General features: G+C 44.6%; 1 protein-coding gene across 1 annotated transcript in view; it reads right to left on the bottom strand.

The window, feature by feature from the left end:
- The window catches only part of PAPPA (pappalysin 1), a 247,108-nt gene that overhangs the window by 174,107 nt on the left and 55,207 nt on the right, over positions 1-17,794 (bottom strand). Inside the window, exons 3-5 of the mRNA XM_060270600.2 lie at positions 13,843-13,988; positions 3,398-3,691; positions 732-924 (exon numbers count right to left, since the gene is read on the bottom strand). Coding sequence (XP_060126583.1) covers positions 732-924; positions 3,398-3,691; positions 13,843-13,988 — 633 coding nt within the window. The remainder of the gene's footprint in view (positions 1-731; positions 925-3,397; positions 3,692-13,842; positions 13,989-17,794) is intronic.

Genomic DNA, 17,794 nt, shown 5'->3' with positions numbered 1-17,794 from the left:
ACTGGATACCTCTAAGCAAAGGGTGACAGTGGCTGACATAAATGTCTCTTAGCCCATTGGTGGGGCTGCTGATTGGCGAGGGGCATGCCTTTACCATTCTGTCCCTCTTTTTCTGCTCTTTTTCTTTTTGTGACTGGTGCCCACAGCACTTTCTCAAAATTCCAAATGTGTCCACTGACACACACCCCGCAACAAAAGTTGGTAATCCCTGTGATAGCATGGTAGGGATAGACAAGCATCCTGAAGGTTGACCCAAAATAGGATTGTGCTTATCTGAGTGCCCAGCTTAAGCACTCACAAAAGGACTAAGAGCCTGTCTCTATGGCTTCCCTCCATGACCCCTGTTGGCAGGGCCACCACCCCAGCAGAAATGGACACAAATAGAATCACAACCCTGCTGGGGATCTGGAGCATGCGCCATCACCTCTGTTTCCTTCCCTGCTGCCACAAGTGAAGGAAGCAGAGCGATTAAGACAAGCCTGGTGGATTAAGGCCAATGGTCCATCTAGTCCAGCATTTGTTCTCGCAGTGGCCGACCCAGAAACTAGCAAAAAAAGACTGTGTCTTCTTTTCTCAGGGAGAAAAGAAAGAGAGCAGGGGATTTTAGTCCAGTTATATGAGCCCCACAACTATAACCTTAACCCGAACAGCTAATTGCTTCTCCACTGCCATTTACCACCCCCATCTTTCAAAGTCAGACAAACAGGTGTGCATCGTCCCCACCAATTCACCTTTCAAAGAAGTGCCTGTCTATGGGTGGAAACCACTCCAGGGTGATGAAGGTCCCCATTCGGTCCACGATCTGTGGTGTGATAGCGATGGGGGCAGGCTTCTTGGCAGGTTGCCAGCTCTGATACACGAGGTCCAGGTAGCAGTGCATCCTTGCCACCTGGTTGGGTGTGAAGGAGTTGGTGCAGTCATCATCTGAGGGGATAAGGCAGGGCGGAAACAAGTCACACAATGTTGCACATGTGAAAGAGAGGAGAGAGGGAATGGGAGGGGGAAATAGTTAAATAAAAAAGAGTTAAACTGTGGACTTGGCTGCTCTATAAGCTCTCCTGGGTAACACTGTAAGCTTGTCTGGCATTCCAGGACAAAGAGCTGACCAGTAGCAGCCTCAACTGAAGAAAGGAAAGATGAGAGAAAGAAAAACTAAACACTGGATCACAAGACTTATTTATCCTTTCTCTTTACCACCTAGTGATCTGGAAGGGAAATCTCAGAGCAAATTAGAAGCACTGCTTACAAAGCCATTCATTTAAATGCAGGATAGACAATCTGTGGTCCTCCAGATGTTCTACAACACCAACTCCCATCAGCACCAAGCTAGTATGGTCAATGGTCAGGGATGCCAGGAGGTTGTAGACCAGCAACATCTTGGAGGCAATGAGAGCCCTAACCCTGATTTAAACTCACATCTGCTGCCAGTCACACAGTATGAGACGGGAGGGTCCAATCAAAAGTATTGGGATGATGGGAGGAAAGCCCTCCTTGTAAGTGCCACATGACTTCTTGTAGCCTTGCCCACTTCATGCATTTCTCTCAGCTAAGTTTACCTAAAGGAATGCAGTTTGGATGGATAGAAAAGTGGGGTGAGGGAAGTGGACAACCTTCTGGATGAAGAAGGGACTTATTCACCCACACTTTCCTTTACTCGACAAATTAGAAAGTCCTTGCTTTATTCATTCTTCTTTTGTTCTAAAAGGTGCTGAATTCAGATGGGCAGGCATAAACCAGAACATGTAGTCATCAGTGCTACTGCTGCAAAATCAAAAACCTGGGCAAGAGAGGTTGGCATGACCCTATACCAGGTGGGGAATGGCAAATTTTAACTTCCTTCAGATTCTCACTTTTCCAATCTTAAATTCAGTTCTCATTGTTAATCATATTAGTGTCCTATTTTTAAAAAAATATAAAATTCTAATGAAAATACATCAGCATCTTAGTGCCGTGAAGCCCACAACCCCACCTCCTCCTTTAGGGTGGAAGTGGCTTTATTATCACCAATATATGTATTTTTAAACACACTTTACTCTAATACATGCATTTTGACTGCATTGCAATGAGAAGGGTGAATTTTGAAGGAAGGCTGCTTTTCGGATGGTACATTTATTATTTATTTTATTTCATTTTTTACTAGTTACAGGTAGGTAGTCGTGTTGGTCTGCCACAGTCAAAACAAAATAAAAAAATTCCTTTCAGTAGCACCTTAGAGACCAACTAAGCTTGTCATTGGTATGAGCTTTCATGTGCATGCACACTTCTTCAGATACCTTTGTTTCTGAAGAAGTGTCCATGCACACAAATGCTCATACCAATGACAAACTTAGTTGGTCTCTAAGGTGCTACCGGAAGGAATTATTTTATTTTTTTACTGTCCTTCACCAAAAGATTTCAAGCAGTTTACAAGATAAAAATGTAAGATAAAAGCGCAAATAAGTAGCTAAAACAGGAACAACAAAATAATAACCTCACGCAAACACATTAAAAAAAGGTTTTTAAACTGCTCTTACCCATTTTCTTTGAGTCAAACTTTTTGGCCCTGAATATTTGGCTCATGAACAGTTTTTGATGGGTACAGCTTTTATTTCCCTTAAAATTGGCTTGGACCAATGATTAAATACACTGTGAGTATTCAATATAATCTTTCCAAACAGATAGTAGCCTCTGCGGTCCTGTTTGGTCATCACTGTCTTGGCCACTGGGACAAACAAAGGACCTCACTTGCATCTTTGTCTGTGGGAAGACTGACTTTGCTTAGAGAACATTTTCTTATAGCTGCCCTGAGTAAAACTGGCAAGGATCAAAAGGACAGGCCTTATCTCAGGTCCACCACACACGTTCCCACTCCACAGTATCTCTGGAGGCCTTCCTCTCCAGGAAATCTATTCTCCATTCAGCAGCAACCATGCGCTCCCCAGCAGCCCCCTTCCTCTCTCCCATCCCCACAGTCCATGGCCAAGGCCCACTGCTGCAGTTGCAGGACACAAACCTCTGACTACCCCCACATACTGCATTGTCTTGGAAAGTGTGAATTAGTTAGGTTCACCTCTAAATGCGAACTTTTTCAAGTTTCTCCTCATCCCTATCCTATACTTGCCTAAGTCAGAATTAAGTCTCACGGTTTTCAGTGGAGATTATTTCCTAGTAAGTACGTTTAGAACACATGCACTATCAACATTTTTGAAGCCCAGCTGATCAAATGAAACATATAATTGCACTGGCTCTCTGTCTCACATGTTCTAGAAAGTGCTTAACTGACTGGCATCAACTTGAACACATAAGTTTCACCTTTGCTGCAAAACACTGAAGCCTGAATAAGAAACTCTAAAGCTTGCTATCAACATTTTGTAAAAGGCCAAGTCTAGTAGAAAGCCAGGAGGGGAGGGCAGAGTACCTGTGTAGCTCATAAAATTGTTAAATGGAGTGTCCTGGAAGCTACGGAAACCACACATGTCATTCCCAGGGGCTGGATCACCACAGGTCTTGTGTTTTGGAGCTGGATTTGTGTCATGGCAGAGGTCACCGGTCTCAAAGGAAGGTTCTGTTTCCATGCATGGATCATTGCAGGAGAGGATCTCGGAGATTCCTCGGAAGACGTGGTAGAGCCCCAGACTGTGCCCTATTTCATGGATCATTGTATGGGTGTGTCCCGCTATGCCATAGAAGGAAGGATTCAGCACGATTCCCCCTGTAAAGAAAGAGAGATAGTTGCTTTTATACTCATATATCCAGAAATGTCATGTGACGACTGTTTCCCATTGGGGCTGGTAGGGTGGAAGGTGGGGAAGCCAATGGGAGGTGCAGCCACAGCCGATGACAGACAGAGCCAGCCCCTGAATGGCTGTATGTAAGAAGGCAGGCAGCTGGGGCCTTACTGGGGTCGGTGAGGCAGTGCTACTTTTGCCCTCATGGGCCCAGAACGCCTATGAGGAAAGGTTTATGGAGTTGGGTATGTTTAACCTGAAGGTGATTAAGAAGAGGCTATGATAATCATGTTCAAATATTTGAAGGGCTGTCAGAATAATGGTGGAGCAAATTTCATTTCTGTTGTGCAAGAGGCTAGGATCTGAAATAATGGACCCACAAATTATAAAAAAGGGGGATTTCCTAAGCATTAGGAAGAACTTCTTGATGGCACAAGCTGTTCAACAGTAGCGCAGACTGACTTGAAAGGTGATGCAATCTCCTACATGGAAGGTTTATAAGCAGAAGTTGCATGGCCAACTATGACCTTTGAAGTCCCTTCCACCCCTATGATTCCCTGTGATGGAATCATTCAAGCACTATGAGTCATATGCTATGATTCATTATTATGATTCCAGCTCTATAATTCTGTGATAGCAGGAGAGTAGGAGCAGGAGTCAATGAAGGACCACCAATAAATGGCTTTCAAAGGGGATTGGGCAAGTTCATGGAGAAGGTAAGTCTCTCAAAGGTTATTTAGTCAATATGACTATATAAACATATGAAGAGCCTGGCTGGTTCAGAACAAAGCTCCATCTAGTCCAGCATCTTGTTCTCACAGTGGTCACACAGATGCCTCAGTGCAAAGCCCACAAACAGGACCTGAATGAAACAGTCTCTCCCCATTTGTGATTACCATCAACTGGTGTGCAGAGCATACCGCTTCCATCAGTAAAGAAAGAACATAGGCATGGTGTTCAGAGAAAGTATATTTTCACTGAATGCTAGTTGCTGGGGCATAAACAACAGGGGAGGGCTATGAGCTTCACACTCTCCCCGTGGACTTCCCAGATGCATCTGGTTGGTCACTGTTGGGAGAAAAAAATCCTAGACTACATTGACATCAGGTGTGATCTAACAGGGCTCTTATTATGTTCTTCTGTGGGCAAGCAAAACAGATTTATCTTAGGATAAGTCATCCCCAGTGCTATTTTTCTAGAAAAAGAGGTGCTGGGACTCACTATGAATGCCTCCTTTATTCTGTTAAATGGCAATGGCACCCACCTGAAAGATACCAGAACTGAGTTCTGGTGAGTTCCAGCTGGGGGAAAAAGCCCTGGCATGCCCATTAATTTTAGTGTTACAACTGTGCTAGATGTGACGCAGAAGAGCCATGTTCACTCCCTTATTTGGTTTGTAAAAATAATAACGGCAACAGCTGCAAGGGAATTCAATTCAACAAAAGGTGGTCCTTGAGGTGGGTCTTTTAAAACTCCATCTCCAGCACCATTTTCTCAATCCACTTTACTGCCCCTCCCTCCAAAAGCTGCTATTGGGAAAAACCCTGCAGGCATCCTATGAGCAACCTGTAAATGTCCCTGCATGGGGCAAATAGGGACTTTGTGGGAGGTTTACCATTGGAAAAATTGCATAAGCCATTAGATGAAAAGCTGGGTGGGGTGGGAGGGAGGGAGGAATGCTTTAATTCAATAATAAGTTAGCAGCCAGCAGAAGTCAAACTTAACTCATTGTAGCTTCTCCGGGCTCGTGACAAAGAGCTCGCAAACAGGAATCACAAACAGGGGCGTTTGCAAGGGCATTCAGTGAGGGAGTTTAAGGGGGAGGCCCAGAGTACCATTTCACAGTGTGCATAGGACCAAGAGAAATGAAGGATAAGTGAGCTGCTGCAGTGACCTGCAACACCTGTGCCATGTTTGTCTTTCTGCCGGGGAACATGCAACAGTGCACTTGTAGTAAGTGCAAGCTGGTTGACTTTCCGGAAGAGAAGGTGTAGCAACTTGAGGCCCACCTAGCCAAACCTTGAGCTACAGGACATGATGCAGAGTTTCTCAATAGAGCTGTATCAACTGTGGTGGAGCAGCAAGTCAGGTGGGGTGCCCCCAGAGAGTAGGAAGATCGCCCACTACAAGAGACTAATCCCTGGAGGAATGCTTTGTCGTTGGAATTGCAAAATTACTTCCATGCCCTCAACTTTGACACCGATTCTGGGCCAGAGGAGCTAGGACATCAGCTGCTGACCTTAGAAGACACCAAGGGTGGCTGTGAAACATACAGTGCACAAAATTATTCCTGCCACCCCCCAGAGGAGAAAGAAACAGGAGGAGATGGACTTGGAGGAATATTCTTTCCCCATTCTTGACCTAATGCCTTCAGATCCAAGGCTACTGATCATGGATGAATGGGCTGATATCCCACTTGCAACCTTCCATGGAGTCTGGAGAAGGCATGCAGAGAGGAAAGAGTAGGCAGTATTCAAACAATAAGGTTCCTGTCTTTGTAACCTATCCCAGCATTATCCAGATGAGCTCCAATAGACAAGAGGGGAAGACTCAAGAACAGCACTTGTAGACCTTAGAACACTTCAAGCAGTCTTTGGAAGGCACAGCACATAGAATGATTCCTGCCACTCCCCAGAGGAGGAGGAGACAAGTGGTGGGGATAGATGACTCCCTACTGAGGGGAAGAGAGGCAGCAGTGTGCAGAGGAAACAAGATTTCCTGGGAGGTGTGCTGTCTTCCAGGTGCAAAGATCCATGTTGTGATCTTGCCAAGTATTTTAAACACCACTGACCACTACCCTTTCTTTCTGATTCATGTGGGTATACATAATACTGCCACACACAGCTTGCAATGCAAAGCAAGAGACTATGAGACCCTGGGCAAGGAGCTGAGGAGACTTGGGGCACAGTTGGTCTCTTTTCATCATTCCTTCCTGTTGAAAGTTGGGCCCAGGAAGGGAAAAATACTAGAGGTAAACCACCAGCTACACAGGTGTTATCATCAGAAAGGGTTTGGCTTCTTGGTTCATAGTCTTCACTTCCTTGGGGAAGGACTTCTGGCAAGAGATGAGCTGCCCCTCACAGCAGTTGGCAAGAATGTGCTAAGATTGTCATGAACCTGATAAAGAGAGCTTTAAACTAGATCATGATGGGGAGAGAGCACATTACAGATGACAGAAGAAAACCTGGTTCAGGAGATAATAGCTTCACTGATGCACAGGAAACTATGGTGGCACTCTAGAAACTACAAGAAAGAAGCAGCTGGAATGAATGACTCATGGTTTCCGTTGTCTCTACACTAATGCACAGAGTATGGGAAACAAGATGGTAAAATGTGGGTTGAATGAGGTAACTGTTAGGTGGATTTGTAGCTGGTTGACTGACTGAACCCAGAGTACTCATTAATGATTCTTCATCATCCTGCGAAAAAGTGCCAAATGGGGTGCTGTCGTGTTCTGTCCTGGGCCCGTTGTTCAATGTCTTTATAAATGAGTTGGATGAAGGAATTGAGGGGAAGCTCATCAAATTTGCAGATGACAACAAATTGGGAGGGGTCGCTAATGCCGCAGAAGACAGAATCAGAATTCAAAATGACCTTAACAGATTGGCTAACTGGGTGAAAGCTAACAAAATTAATTTCAATAGGAACAAATGTAAGGTTCTGCACTTAGGCAAGAAGAACCAGATACACAAATATAGGATGGGGCGCACCTTGCTTCATAGCAGTACATGTGAAAAGAATCTAGAGGTCTTGGTGGACTACAAGCTTAACATATGTCAACAGTGTGATGTAGCAGCAAAGAAAGCTAATGCTATTCTAAGCTGGATCAACAGAAGTATAGGGCCCAGATCAAGGGAAGTAATAGTACCACTCAATTCTGCCTTGATCAGACCACACCTGGAATACTGTGCCCAGTTCCAGACACCACAATTTAAGAAGGATGCTAACAAGCTGGATTGTGTGCAGAGGAGGGCAAGCAAGATGTTCATGGGACTGGAAATGAAGGCTTATGAGAAACTGTTGAAGGAGCTGGATACGTTTAGCCTGGAAAAGAGGAGACTGAGAAGAGATATGATAGCCATCTCAAGGGCTGTCCCATGGAAGATGGAGCGAGCTTGGTTTTTTCCCTGCTCTGGAGGGTAGGATTCAAACCAGTGGCTTCAAGTTACAAGAAAGCAGATTCCCACTAAACGTTAGGAAGAAATTTCTGACAGTAAAAGCTCTTCAAAAGTGAAACAATCTCCCTTGGGAGGTGTGGACTCTCCTCTCTCTGATGTTTTTAAGAAGAGATTGGATGGCCATCTGCCATGGATGGTTTAGTTGAGATTCCTGCATTGCACAGGGTGGGACTAGAGGACCCTTGAGGTCCCTTCCAACTCTACAATTCTATGATTCTATTATAAGTATACATTAAAACAACAGAGACAGTGTTTTGCCAGGTACGAGAAAATACAGACTTCTCAGATAAATGTTTGGTGGATATGTCAATATAAGCTTCTCATTTTTGCAGCCGTAAGAACTTCAGAATGTAAGAGGAGCCAGCTCAATCTGTCCAATAGTTCATCTAGTCCAGAATGCTATGATTCCATTACCCTTTTGGATAGGGAAAGTGAACAGTTGACAATCGCGAGGAGTAGTAAGACAGTCAAGGAACTCTAGTGGTCAACAGTGAGGTAGGTCCTTGCTGAGGTGTGAGCCTTGGCAAGTGTCCAATGTGCTGTTCCTTTGGTGGTGCCGCTGGGCAGTGTGTATGAATGAATAGCAGCCAGAGAGAATCCATGTTGATTATTTTGCTGCAAACCCATCTCAAAACTTATCTCCCTACCATTCCTCCCCACCCCATCACTAGATATATTGGAAAAACACTCCCTAAGTGAGGAGATAAAAATCACAATACAGGCTGGCTCAATTTCATCAGGGCTTAAGGCAACTGTGCAGGTTGCTTGAGTTTCTTATTTATTCCCTTTTTAGACCCCCCCCTCTTTTGGTGGAGGTTATGTATATTTTTCACAGCTGTCAAGAGTCTAAATGAATTGCAATCTCCCCTCCAAAAAGATAGTTTCCCTCGACCAGATGATCTATAATCCAAAGCTAAGATCCAGACAGTGGTGCATATTTCATCTTATTTTTTCTTATTAAATACATATTGGATTTACAGAAAGAAAAAGAGTATAGAAAGATTAAACAGCAAAGTTCTTGCTGAAGGAGAAAAGGTGGGCAGTGAAGGCTTTTAAAACAGGAAATTAATTTTTTCTCCTTTTGCCTTATTTTTTCGGGGGTTGAGTCAACCTCAGACTGTCCACTGATTATATTTTATTGTGATGATTACTCTTGTACTCGCTTTTATATAGAAAAAAAACACCCCAAGAATCCAAGGTACTAAAAGATGCTACTTTGGACCATTAAGAGGTTAGTTGAAAACAAGAGAAGAGACAGTGGGAAATACCTATGACTGGTCCAGCAGGAGGTGCTACAGGAGAGTACAACACCAATTAGCCAAAAAATCTAGTTATCTGAATTAAAAAAAAGCCTGCTTCTGTTCCCAAGCTGCATGCCAGCCCTTCAGCTCTCCCGTTCAAGCTCATCTCTCTCTGTGTGTGTGCTTGTACATACAAAGCGCCGTATACCCAGTCGGCCCACTGGTCCAGGTAGACCACTTGGCTCAGAATTGTCTATTTTGCTGGGACAGTGATTCCTCAGAGTCTAAGCAAGAGGTCTTCCGCATTTCCTGCATGACAGTCTTTTGACTCTCTCAAGCAGCTCTCAAACTCACCTCTTTCTCTTCTCCCAAATAAAGCCTTATATACTGAGTCAGACCACTAATGCAGTATTATCTATGCCGTTGGGACAATGGCTCCCCAAAGTATTCCATTCATTTGTCAAGCCCTCTCCCTCTCTCCTCACTCCCTGTTGGTACAAATGAAGCATCTTATACTCACTGGTCCAACAAGCTCAACATTAAGCACTCTGCTGGGGGAGTGGTTCCCCAGCATTCTCCTCATACTCCTGTCTCTGACCCGGGCCAGTATTGGGCTCATCCACACTTACCTGTTGCCCCATGCTTTCTAGGCATGGGCCCATGTTATCCAAGTCCACGTCCCAATCCTTTTTTTCTTTTTTGGCCCATCACTTCCCCCTTGCTCTTTAACGCTGAAATTGCCATTTGTTCCGATTCAGCAGTAAACAGCAGGCTTTCATAGGGAAAGTGTCCAGGGCAAAAAAAAAAAAAAAAAGCAAGCACTTGGGCATGGACCTGGAAATCCTAGACCTGTGCACAGAAATGCGGAGCAAAGGTAAGTGTGGGTGAGCCCATGGTCCCCCAACATCTCAGGCTGAAGTCTTCTTCATCTCCCGATATCTGATGTTCCCTTATCACTGAGCTATGGCCACGAAGAAGAGAAGAGACTGCCTTACACTGAACCAGAACCATTGGTCTCTAGCTCAGGATTGTCTGCACAGACTGGCAGTGGCTTTCCAGGGTTCTAGATGGGGCTCTCTCCTAACCCTACCTGGAGACACCAGGGATTGGATCTAGAACCTTTTGCATGCAAAGCAGGTACTCTAACATTGAGTTGCATCCGCCCTTTTTAGTACTACAGACTTGACACCTACTCCTGGAGGCTATGCCTCTGAAAGAGCAAAGGCCAAAACAAAAAGCCCTCCTCCACACTTAATTGGGGGCATATTTAAGGCTGATTTTCAGAGAGGTAAAATTCAAGAATGTGCTGGGGCGTGTGGGGGGAAAATCACACCACCTGCTTGCAGAGTTCCTTCCTTCTGGTGGCCCACATCCTCTCTGCCTTCCAGTATATCCCAACTGACAGAAGCAGCTACCAGAGAGATGCTACATCTAGCACTGCCCCAGAAGGATCTTGGGAAAGCGAGATAATGCAGGTGCTGGAAGGATCCCTGGAAGTGACAAGTCAGGGGCAGGGCATATGCCCTTGCTGCCAGGGGAGGGCTTGCGGGGTGCGCCCCCAAGGGGGAGGGGGAGGAGGACACCCTCCCATGCACCACAGTCCAAGGGAGGAGAGGGGCGGGGAAGCTGCCACCCGTGGGCAGGGCGGGCCTGCCCTCTCCTCCTCCCCTCTGTGGGCAGAGCAGGCCTCATGTGGCAGCAGTGTAGCTGCAGCCATGCACAAGGCACCCTGCGACTGAAGATAGTGGGCAGCATTGTTGCTGCCCACTCTCCTGCTCTCCTCCCCTAGGTCAGGCATGATCAAGAATGCGCAGCTCCTTCTTGCACAGAGCCAGGCTCCAGTGGAGGAGCCTGTTGTGGGGGCACCTGTTTGTATCCCCTCACAAAATTGCACCCAGGGCCACAGCCCCCATGTACCCCCACGCTACGCCTCTGTGACTGGTGCTCTGCCTCTGGAAATAAACGATAAATAACAAGAACTCAGGCCAAAAGAAGATGGATTCCAAATAAATCTTCACAAGGTTTTATTGATGTGATGCGGAGGTCAAAGTGTACCAAATATTTGGTACATATTTGGTACACTTTGACCTGTGAATCTTTGCTGACGAAGAATAGTCGAAACAGGGCCTTGTCCTGATTTTTACTGGAATTTACCTTTATTTGCCTTCAACATTGGGATTGATTCCCATTTAAACTCCGCATCACATCAATAAAACCTTGTGAAGATTTATTTGGAATCCATCTTCTTTTGGCCTGAGTTCTTGCTATTTATCGTTTATTTCTGGATTTTCCCAAGAACTCCAATTTCTACTGGTGCTCTGCCTCTGACATTTGCCCAGGTGGGGGCCAGCTTCTCTTTCACACCCAGGCAAAGATGAGAGTTTCTTTCATCCTGGTTTATTTAGTGCTTTAGTGCATTACTGAAAATGTAAGAGGCATAATAATACATAGCATGAAAGGAGTTGTGCTGAGGCTGATGAGCTAGTGTAAGGCACTGGTAGCATCCTATGCTCCTAAGTCAAGACTACTGGTACATCTAGCTCAGTATTGTCTATGCTGACTAGCAGTGGCTATCCAGGGTGTCTCTCTCTCTCTCTCTGCCCCATCTGGACCTGCTGGTGATTGAACCTGGGACCTTCTGCAGGCAAAGCAGATGCTCCACCACTGAACAATGACCCATCCCTCAGGACTGAGAGAAGCTGCGGCTTGGGCCACAGCCAGTCAGTGTAGGCAGCACTGAGCTAGGTGGACCAAAGGTTTGCCTTTGCATAAGGCGGATTCCTATGTTTGTCCCATCATCCCTGATCACTGACCCAATATGCTTTTTTCTAAGTTAATCAGCACCCACTGAAGTTTACTTAGCCTTCCCCCCCCCCAACACACACCACTGTATGGTGTAGTGCTTAGAGTTCTGGACCAGAACTTGGGAGAACAGGGTTCTAATGCCCACTCAGCCAATGAAGCTGATTACCATACAGGGTTGGGAGCTATATAAAAGCAGGCTATAAATAATTCAGAAGGACTTATCTCTATCCTCCTTAATACAATCATTTTTGCAGTCTTTCCTTAGCTGCCTATAGACATCAACAGTGACCCTGTGATACCGCCTGTAAAGGGTTTTTTCAACATTAAGCACGGATGCTATATCACTTGGTGGGTCTCAATATTGTAAGCCAGGTGTTGTGACTGAGGGTTCCAGACCATTCCTCCCCACCTCCAGAAGCCCCCATCATGTCATTTCATCATGCCATGTCATTCCCAGGGGCTTTGGAGAGAGGGAGAGGGAGGGGGAGGGGAGGGGCGGAGAATATGCCCAAAGGCCCTCTGGAGATGGTGAGTTTTCCTCACCCCCAAATTGTTAACCCTCTGAAAATTGGTTAAAACCACCCCCTGCCATTTCTCCACCCACAAGCCTGGCCCTATCTGGCTGTTCCCCCACCATGAAACTCCAGGCGATATCCATTAGGGGTTTCCAGTGGTGAAACAAAGTGCATTTAGCCAGGAATTTTGCCTGGGGTGAAACCTCCAGAGGACACCACTGAGGCTCTTAGTCAACCAACTAGCTTCTCCAATATGGACACATATCCTCAAACCCTAGGTTAGTTAAGGACATGCCTTCTCGTCTAGTTCCGACTTCCACCTAGCGGTCTATGACTGCCCATGATTGGCTGCTCCCACCTTACAGTCTGACATACAGCTCTTCAGGGACACCCAATTGGGACAAAGAAATCAGCTGCCTGCATTGCGAGCAACAAATGTGAGGTTAATAAGTCACAGTGTTACATCTCCCCCACTAAAATAACCTGTTCCCTCACTTAAAAACCTTTGCAAATTCCACATGTGGAGAAGATGCCCCCAGAAGCAACTTCTTTGAAAAAGGTGAAATACTTTTGTCTTGACATCATGTAAGAAATACTGTAATGTGTTTGGGGTTTATAATCTAATATTTTTCTGGTTGTAAGCCAGGAAGCGAGGAATTGTGAATTTTTTATTCATTTATATATTTATAATTATTATTATTATTATTATTTGGTGGGCTATTTAAGTCTATGACTGCAAATGATAAGAAATCAGGATAAAGGTTAACAGCATCATGTCCTTTCTTCTTTGCCACAAGGAGCAGTCCACAGGGAGGAGATTCTCCCCTTTCAAGGTCTGCCTCTTCAGCTGCTGAGAATCACATGTGGGGAATGCATTGCTGTTGTGCTCAAGCGCTGCTTGTGGGCTTCCCATGCGCATCTAGTTGGGCAAGGAAAGGATGTTGCTTTAAATGAGCCTCTGGCCTGATCTAGCAGGACTCTGCTTAAGTTCGTAGGGAGATGATTTGGCCAAATATCCCAGCTCTAGCAATGCTTGGGCCAGACTAACTGCCATGCTGGGACTCCCAACCTGACCCTCATGGGCTAAGGGCCCAAAGATCTACAAGAGAACTTACCAGGCTTTCTAGTTATAATTCTCTTGCATTGGCTGTATCATCTCTCCCCTAAGGACATATAATTGGCCAACATGAGAACAGAATGCTGGACGAGACTGGGCCATTGACCTGAACCTGCAGAACTTTTCTAATGTTCTAATCTAATGCATAACAGTAAGAAAGGCTTGCTGCCTTTGTCGCCTGCCTGTGAGCTTCCCAGAGCTATAAGGCTGACCACTATGAGAACAGGATGCTGTTTGGCCTGATAATGATGGAGTTCTTCTGGTGTCCTAATGACTTACCCAGGTGTACCAAAGCTTCCTTGTCCCACGGCCAGGTCGCTACCCCTGCCAACTCTTCTTCGGAGGAGTTAGCAAAGAAGATGTTGAGATGTGTTGAGCCATCCAGTTGGAGCCTATTCTTAAGTTCTTTGACATCTAAATATGCTCTGCAACAGAAAGAAAGATGAGAAAATATCACATAAATGAGAAGCGACCCCCTCAAAAACAGACAAAACTCTCAAAATATGAGCTAACATCAGAATGGGTATTGGGATGGCGTAGAATTGTGAGACCCTCTTTTTTTTCCCTTTGGGAAGATCGAGCAACCACAAGGCTACATTTTGACCAGAAGGGGAGTGCCAATGGGAATGATGAAGAGTCACCCATAGAGTAGTCACAGTGTTTCCAGGTTCAAATCATCCCATACCTTTCAGCTGTGTCACCTTGAATCTCACTGAAGAGGTAAACCTGTACCTGGGCTACAGATTGAATGCTCTGGTATTTTGAAGGAAGGAAAGAAGGTGGGGGGATGGGACACTTTCACACAGTCTAGTTTATCAGGAAGAAGAGACGCAAGCTAAAATTATCCCTGACATGCTGCTTTTCTGTTTATGGAACGTTAAAAACAAACAATATTTATTTTATTTTATTTATTTATTTAAAAGGATGGAGGAGAATCTAGTCATACCTTGTTTGAAATAGTACAACCTAGGCATGAGATGAGCTTCTTATAGGTATCATGTATAAGCCTACCCTGATCTGATGTGACTGTGGGCCGAGGGCTACTGTGTGATTACTGACAGTCCTGCCCACAGTCACTTGGAGTAAGCTAACTGAGGCCTAATTCTTATTGCATAAAGACTATAGGCACTATACCACTTCAGACTGCAACCAGCGGCTCAAACCACTGACTCATTTGGGAAATTGCCATCTCATCCCCCTTTGCTCCTAGCTCAGTCTTTGTGCATTAGCTCACTGAGGCTACCTGGGTCCCTAAAACCCCTTCCTGGTGTTCTGTGAATGCATGCAGTGGATGGCATTGGGATCATGTTCATGCTCCCTGACATGGCCTGAACTCCACAGGCTCATCTTATTATCCAAATGGAGTTAATGTGCGTGTTTCTCAGTGTTAAGTAGTACCGGTAATACTGTAAAACACAGCCTTCCCAGCTAAAAGGACAGAGTTCACATCAGTGCAGGTGTGTGCATGAAGATGTTGTTCAGGCACCGTACACCAACCTAGTGCCCTCCGGCCAGCATGTGCAATGTGGGAAATTAAAACTGCTTTATGTTCTAGCAATGCCCTACGATATAGCATCAACTGCAGGGCACCCACAATGCCCTAGAGCAGGGGTGGGGAACCTGAGAACCCGGGGACTGGATGTGTTGGTGGATCTTACGCCGATCCTCCTGCAGCGGACACCCTGCAAGACTATACAGCCAAGTGCACTGGCTCAGGAACAGAACTTCAGGAACAGTAACTTGAGTTCCAGTTGCTTTTATTATATACAGCAGAGTAAAACCAAAAGCAAAGTATTTACAAGTTACTATAAACAGCTCTCTCACCTAACACACACCAACTATCTCTAGACTCTCTCAAAACTCCCCAACAACCACCTTGTAGTATCATGCTGCTTATCAGGGAACTTTCATCCAACCACAGCCTGTTGCTAGGCCTCTAGGTTGCTGGGCAAACTTTAGTCACGTAGTCCAGCCAATTTGGCTGCTTGCCAGCTTTCTAATTGCTTCTCCAAAGCTGCCTTACTTTCTCAGACTTTAACAGGATGTGGCTACCCTGACTTCTCTACCTGGCTTTCAGAACTTTCACCAAGCCATAAACCTCACTCCCCCTGCTTTGCACCCTCCTCCTTGTGAGTTTCTGCCTGGCTGGAATGTGTCCTTGAACTCTGGTAATGCCTTTTGCTTGCCCAGGTGGAGCATATTGTAATGGTCTATGACCGTAATAAAGATTTGTTGTTGTTGTTGAGCTATTGTACAAAGGTAAAACTTTACATGCATTGCTCCTCCCCCTTTTCCCCTGGCCCCACCCACCCCTGGCATGTGGTTCTTAGAATGCAGCCATCAGGGAAGAGGGTTCCCTGCCCCTGCCCAAGTGTAACACTACATTAGGAGGCATGGTTGAAAATTAAAATAGCAGCTTGCTCTCAGGCACTGGTTGGTTGACCCAGGGCAGCTTGTCAGCAGTTGGCCCTATCAGGGCTGGGGCAATGTGCTGTTTGCAGCATGTCATGGACGCAAAGCCCCAAAGCCCCTCCTTCAATGCATTCATTGCTAAGTGTGTAATGGGGTCAGCTCTTTGGGGCTGCCTACATCTCACTGGGGTCACGAAGAGTCGGACGCGACTAAACGACTAAACGACAACATCTCACTCCCTTCTCAATACAAGAGATATGTACAAAAATATACCAATGGTTTTTCGTCTATGGCAGCATTTGAATGACCTTGGATAAAGAAATACAGGAGAAATAAGATCAACGGTACAAATTGTTATAAGATTGTATTAGAGAATATATAAAGAATAGATTAATAATGGTAGGTATATTCAGTATTAGAATAAAAGCTTACAACGGGAATTGACAGGAAGTCCAAAGTTTTTATGATATTTTTTGTTAATATATTTTGTTAATAATCTTTGATAATAACCGCATAAAACGTAGCATAAACACAGCTGAAGCTTAAGGTTTATAACTGTGTAAGAAAAGACAAGTATATATTTTGTGTGTGTGTGCACATGTGTGTGTACATGTGTGTACACGTGTGTATATGATTGAAATCTCAATTTACTCTATGAGATGTAATATATATATTACGAGATGTAATATATATTACATCCTTCCCCTCCCTATACATATATATATACATATATATATACATATATATATATATATATATATATATATATATATATATATATATATATATATATATTGTAAGACCATTAATAAAGCTTGTTACATTGCCAAAAAAACAACAACAGTAAAGTACATCTCACTCCCTTCTCTGCTGCTAAATGCATTGTGTTCTAACACTTGGACAAAAATAAAAGAAAAGTGCAACATAGCCATTACTATTTCCACATCCCTGCTCAATGAAAAATCCCCGCTTGGTCGAACATGGAAATTCAGCACAAGAATTCAAAATGTGATCAACATGCTGTTGAGCCCTCACTCTTGGTTCTGCAAGGTAACAGTGCATTTTGAAACCTGCAGTCGAGGCGAAACCAAGACTCAAATTACTGGGGAAAGTGGGGGGGGGGAGGCAAGGCGGGAGGGGAGGGAAGCACCCCCCCACTGCCATGCCTTTGGAGACAGCTCTCCTAGCAACTGCTTTTAGAAGGCTACAGAGGGGATGATTTGGCTCAACTTGGAGTCAGGACCCATGGATTTTATTAAGGATCCTTCCCCTCCCCAAATAATAATAATAATAATAATAATAATAATAATAATAATAATAATAATAATAATAGCAGATAAAACACATATCCAGAAAGTCAAAGCTAGTCTTAGAGGCACAAGGACATCAACCTGTCACTCCCCTCTTGATGCCTCATTAGCAACGCAGACAAGCACCTCATGGGAGATTGCCGAGGATATCAGATACTCTGTACTCAGACACAAGAAGTGTGTGGCACCAACAGGAGCCCATCAAACTCAAACAATGAACTGCTTTTGTTTTGCGTCACATAATGTAACAACAATGATAAATACTCACTTGTCATATAAAGAGTCTCTGGAAACAAAACAAAAAAATATTTCCATTTTATTTTTGGTGCATGTTAAAGATGTTCCTACAAATTAAAATCTTTACCCCAGTTAGTAACTGTATTAGGCTTGCACTGGCTTAAAAGCACAACAGTTTAAAAGCACAAAAGTTTAAAAGCACAACAGCACATACATAAACTGCATTTCCCCCCCAGAAAGTTTTATTATTATTTTCACAATATAATAAAATC

This window comes from Zootoca vivipara, chromosome Z2 (genome assembly GCF_965207765.1).
Source record: "Zootoca vivipara chromosome Z2, rZooViv2.hap1.1, whole genome shotgun sequence".
NCBI lineage: Eukaryota > Metazoa > Chordata > Lepidosauria > Squamata > Lacertidae > Zootoca > Zootoca vivipara.
This window is presented reverse-complemented; position numbering and strand designations above follow the sequence as displayed.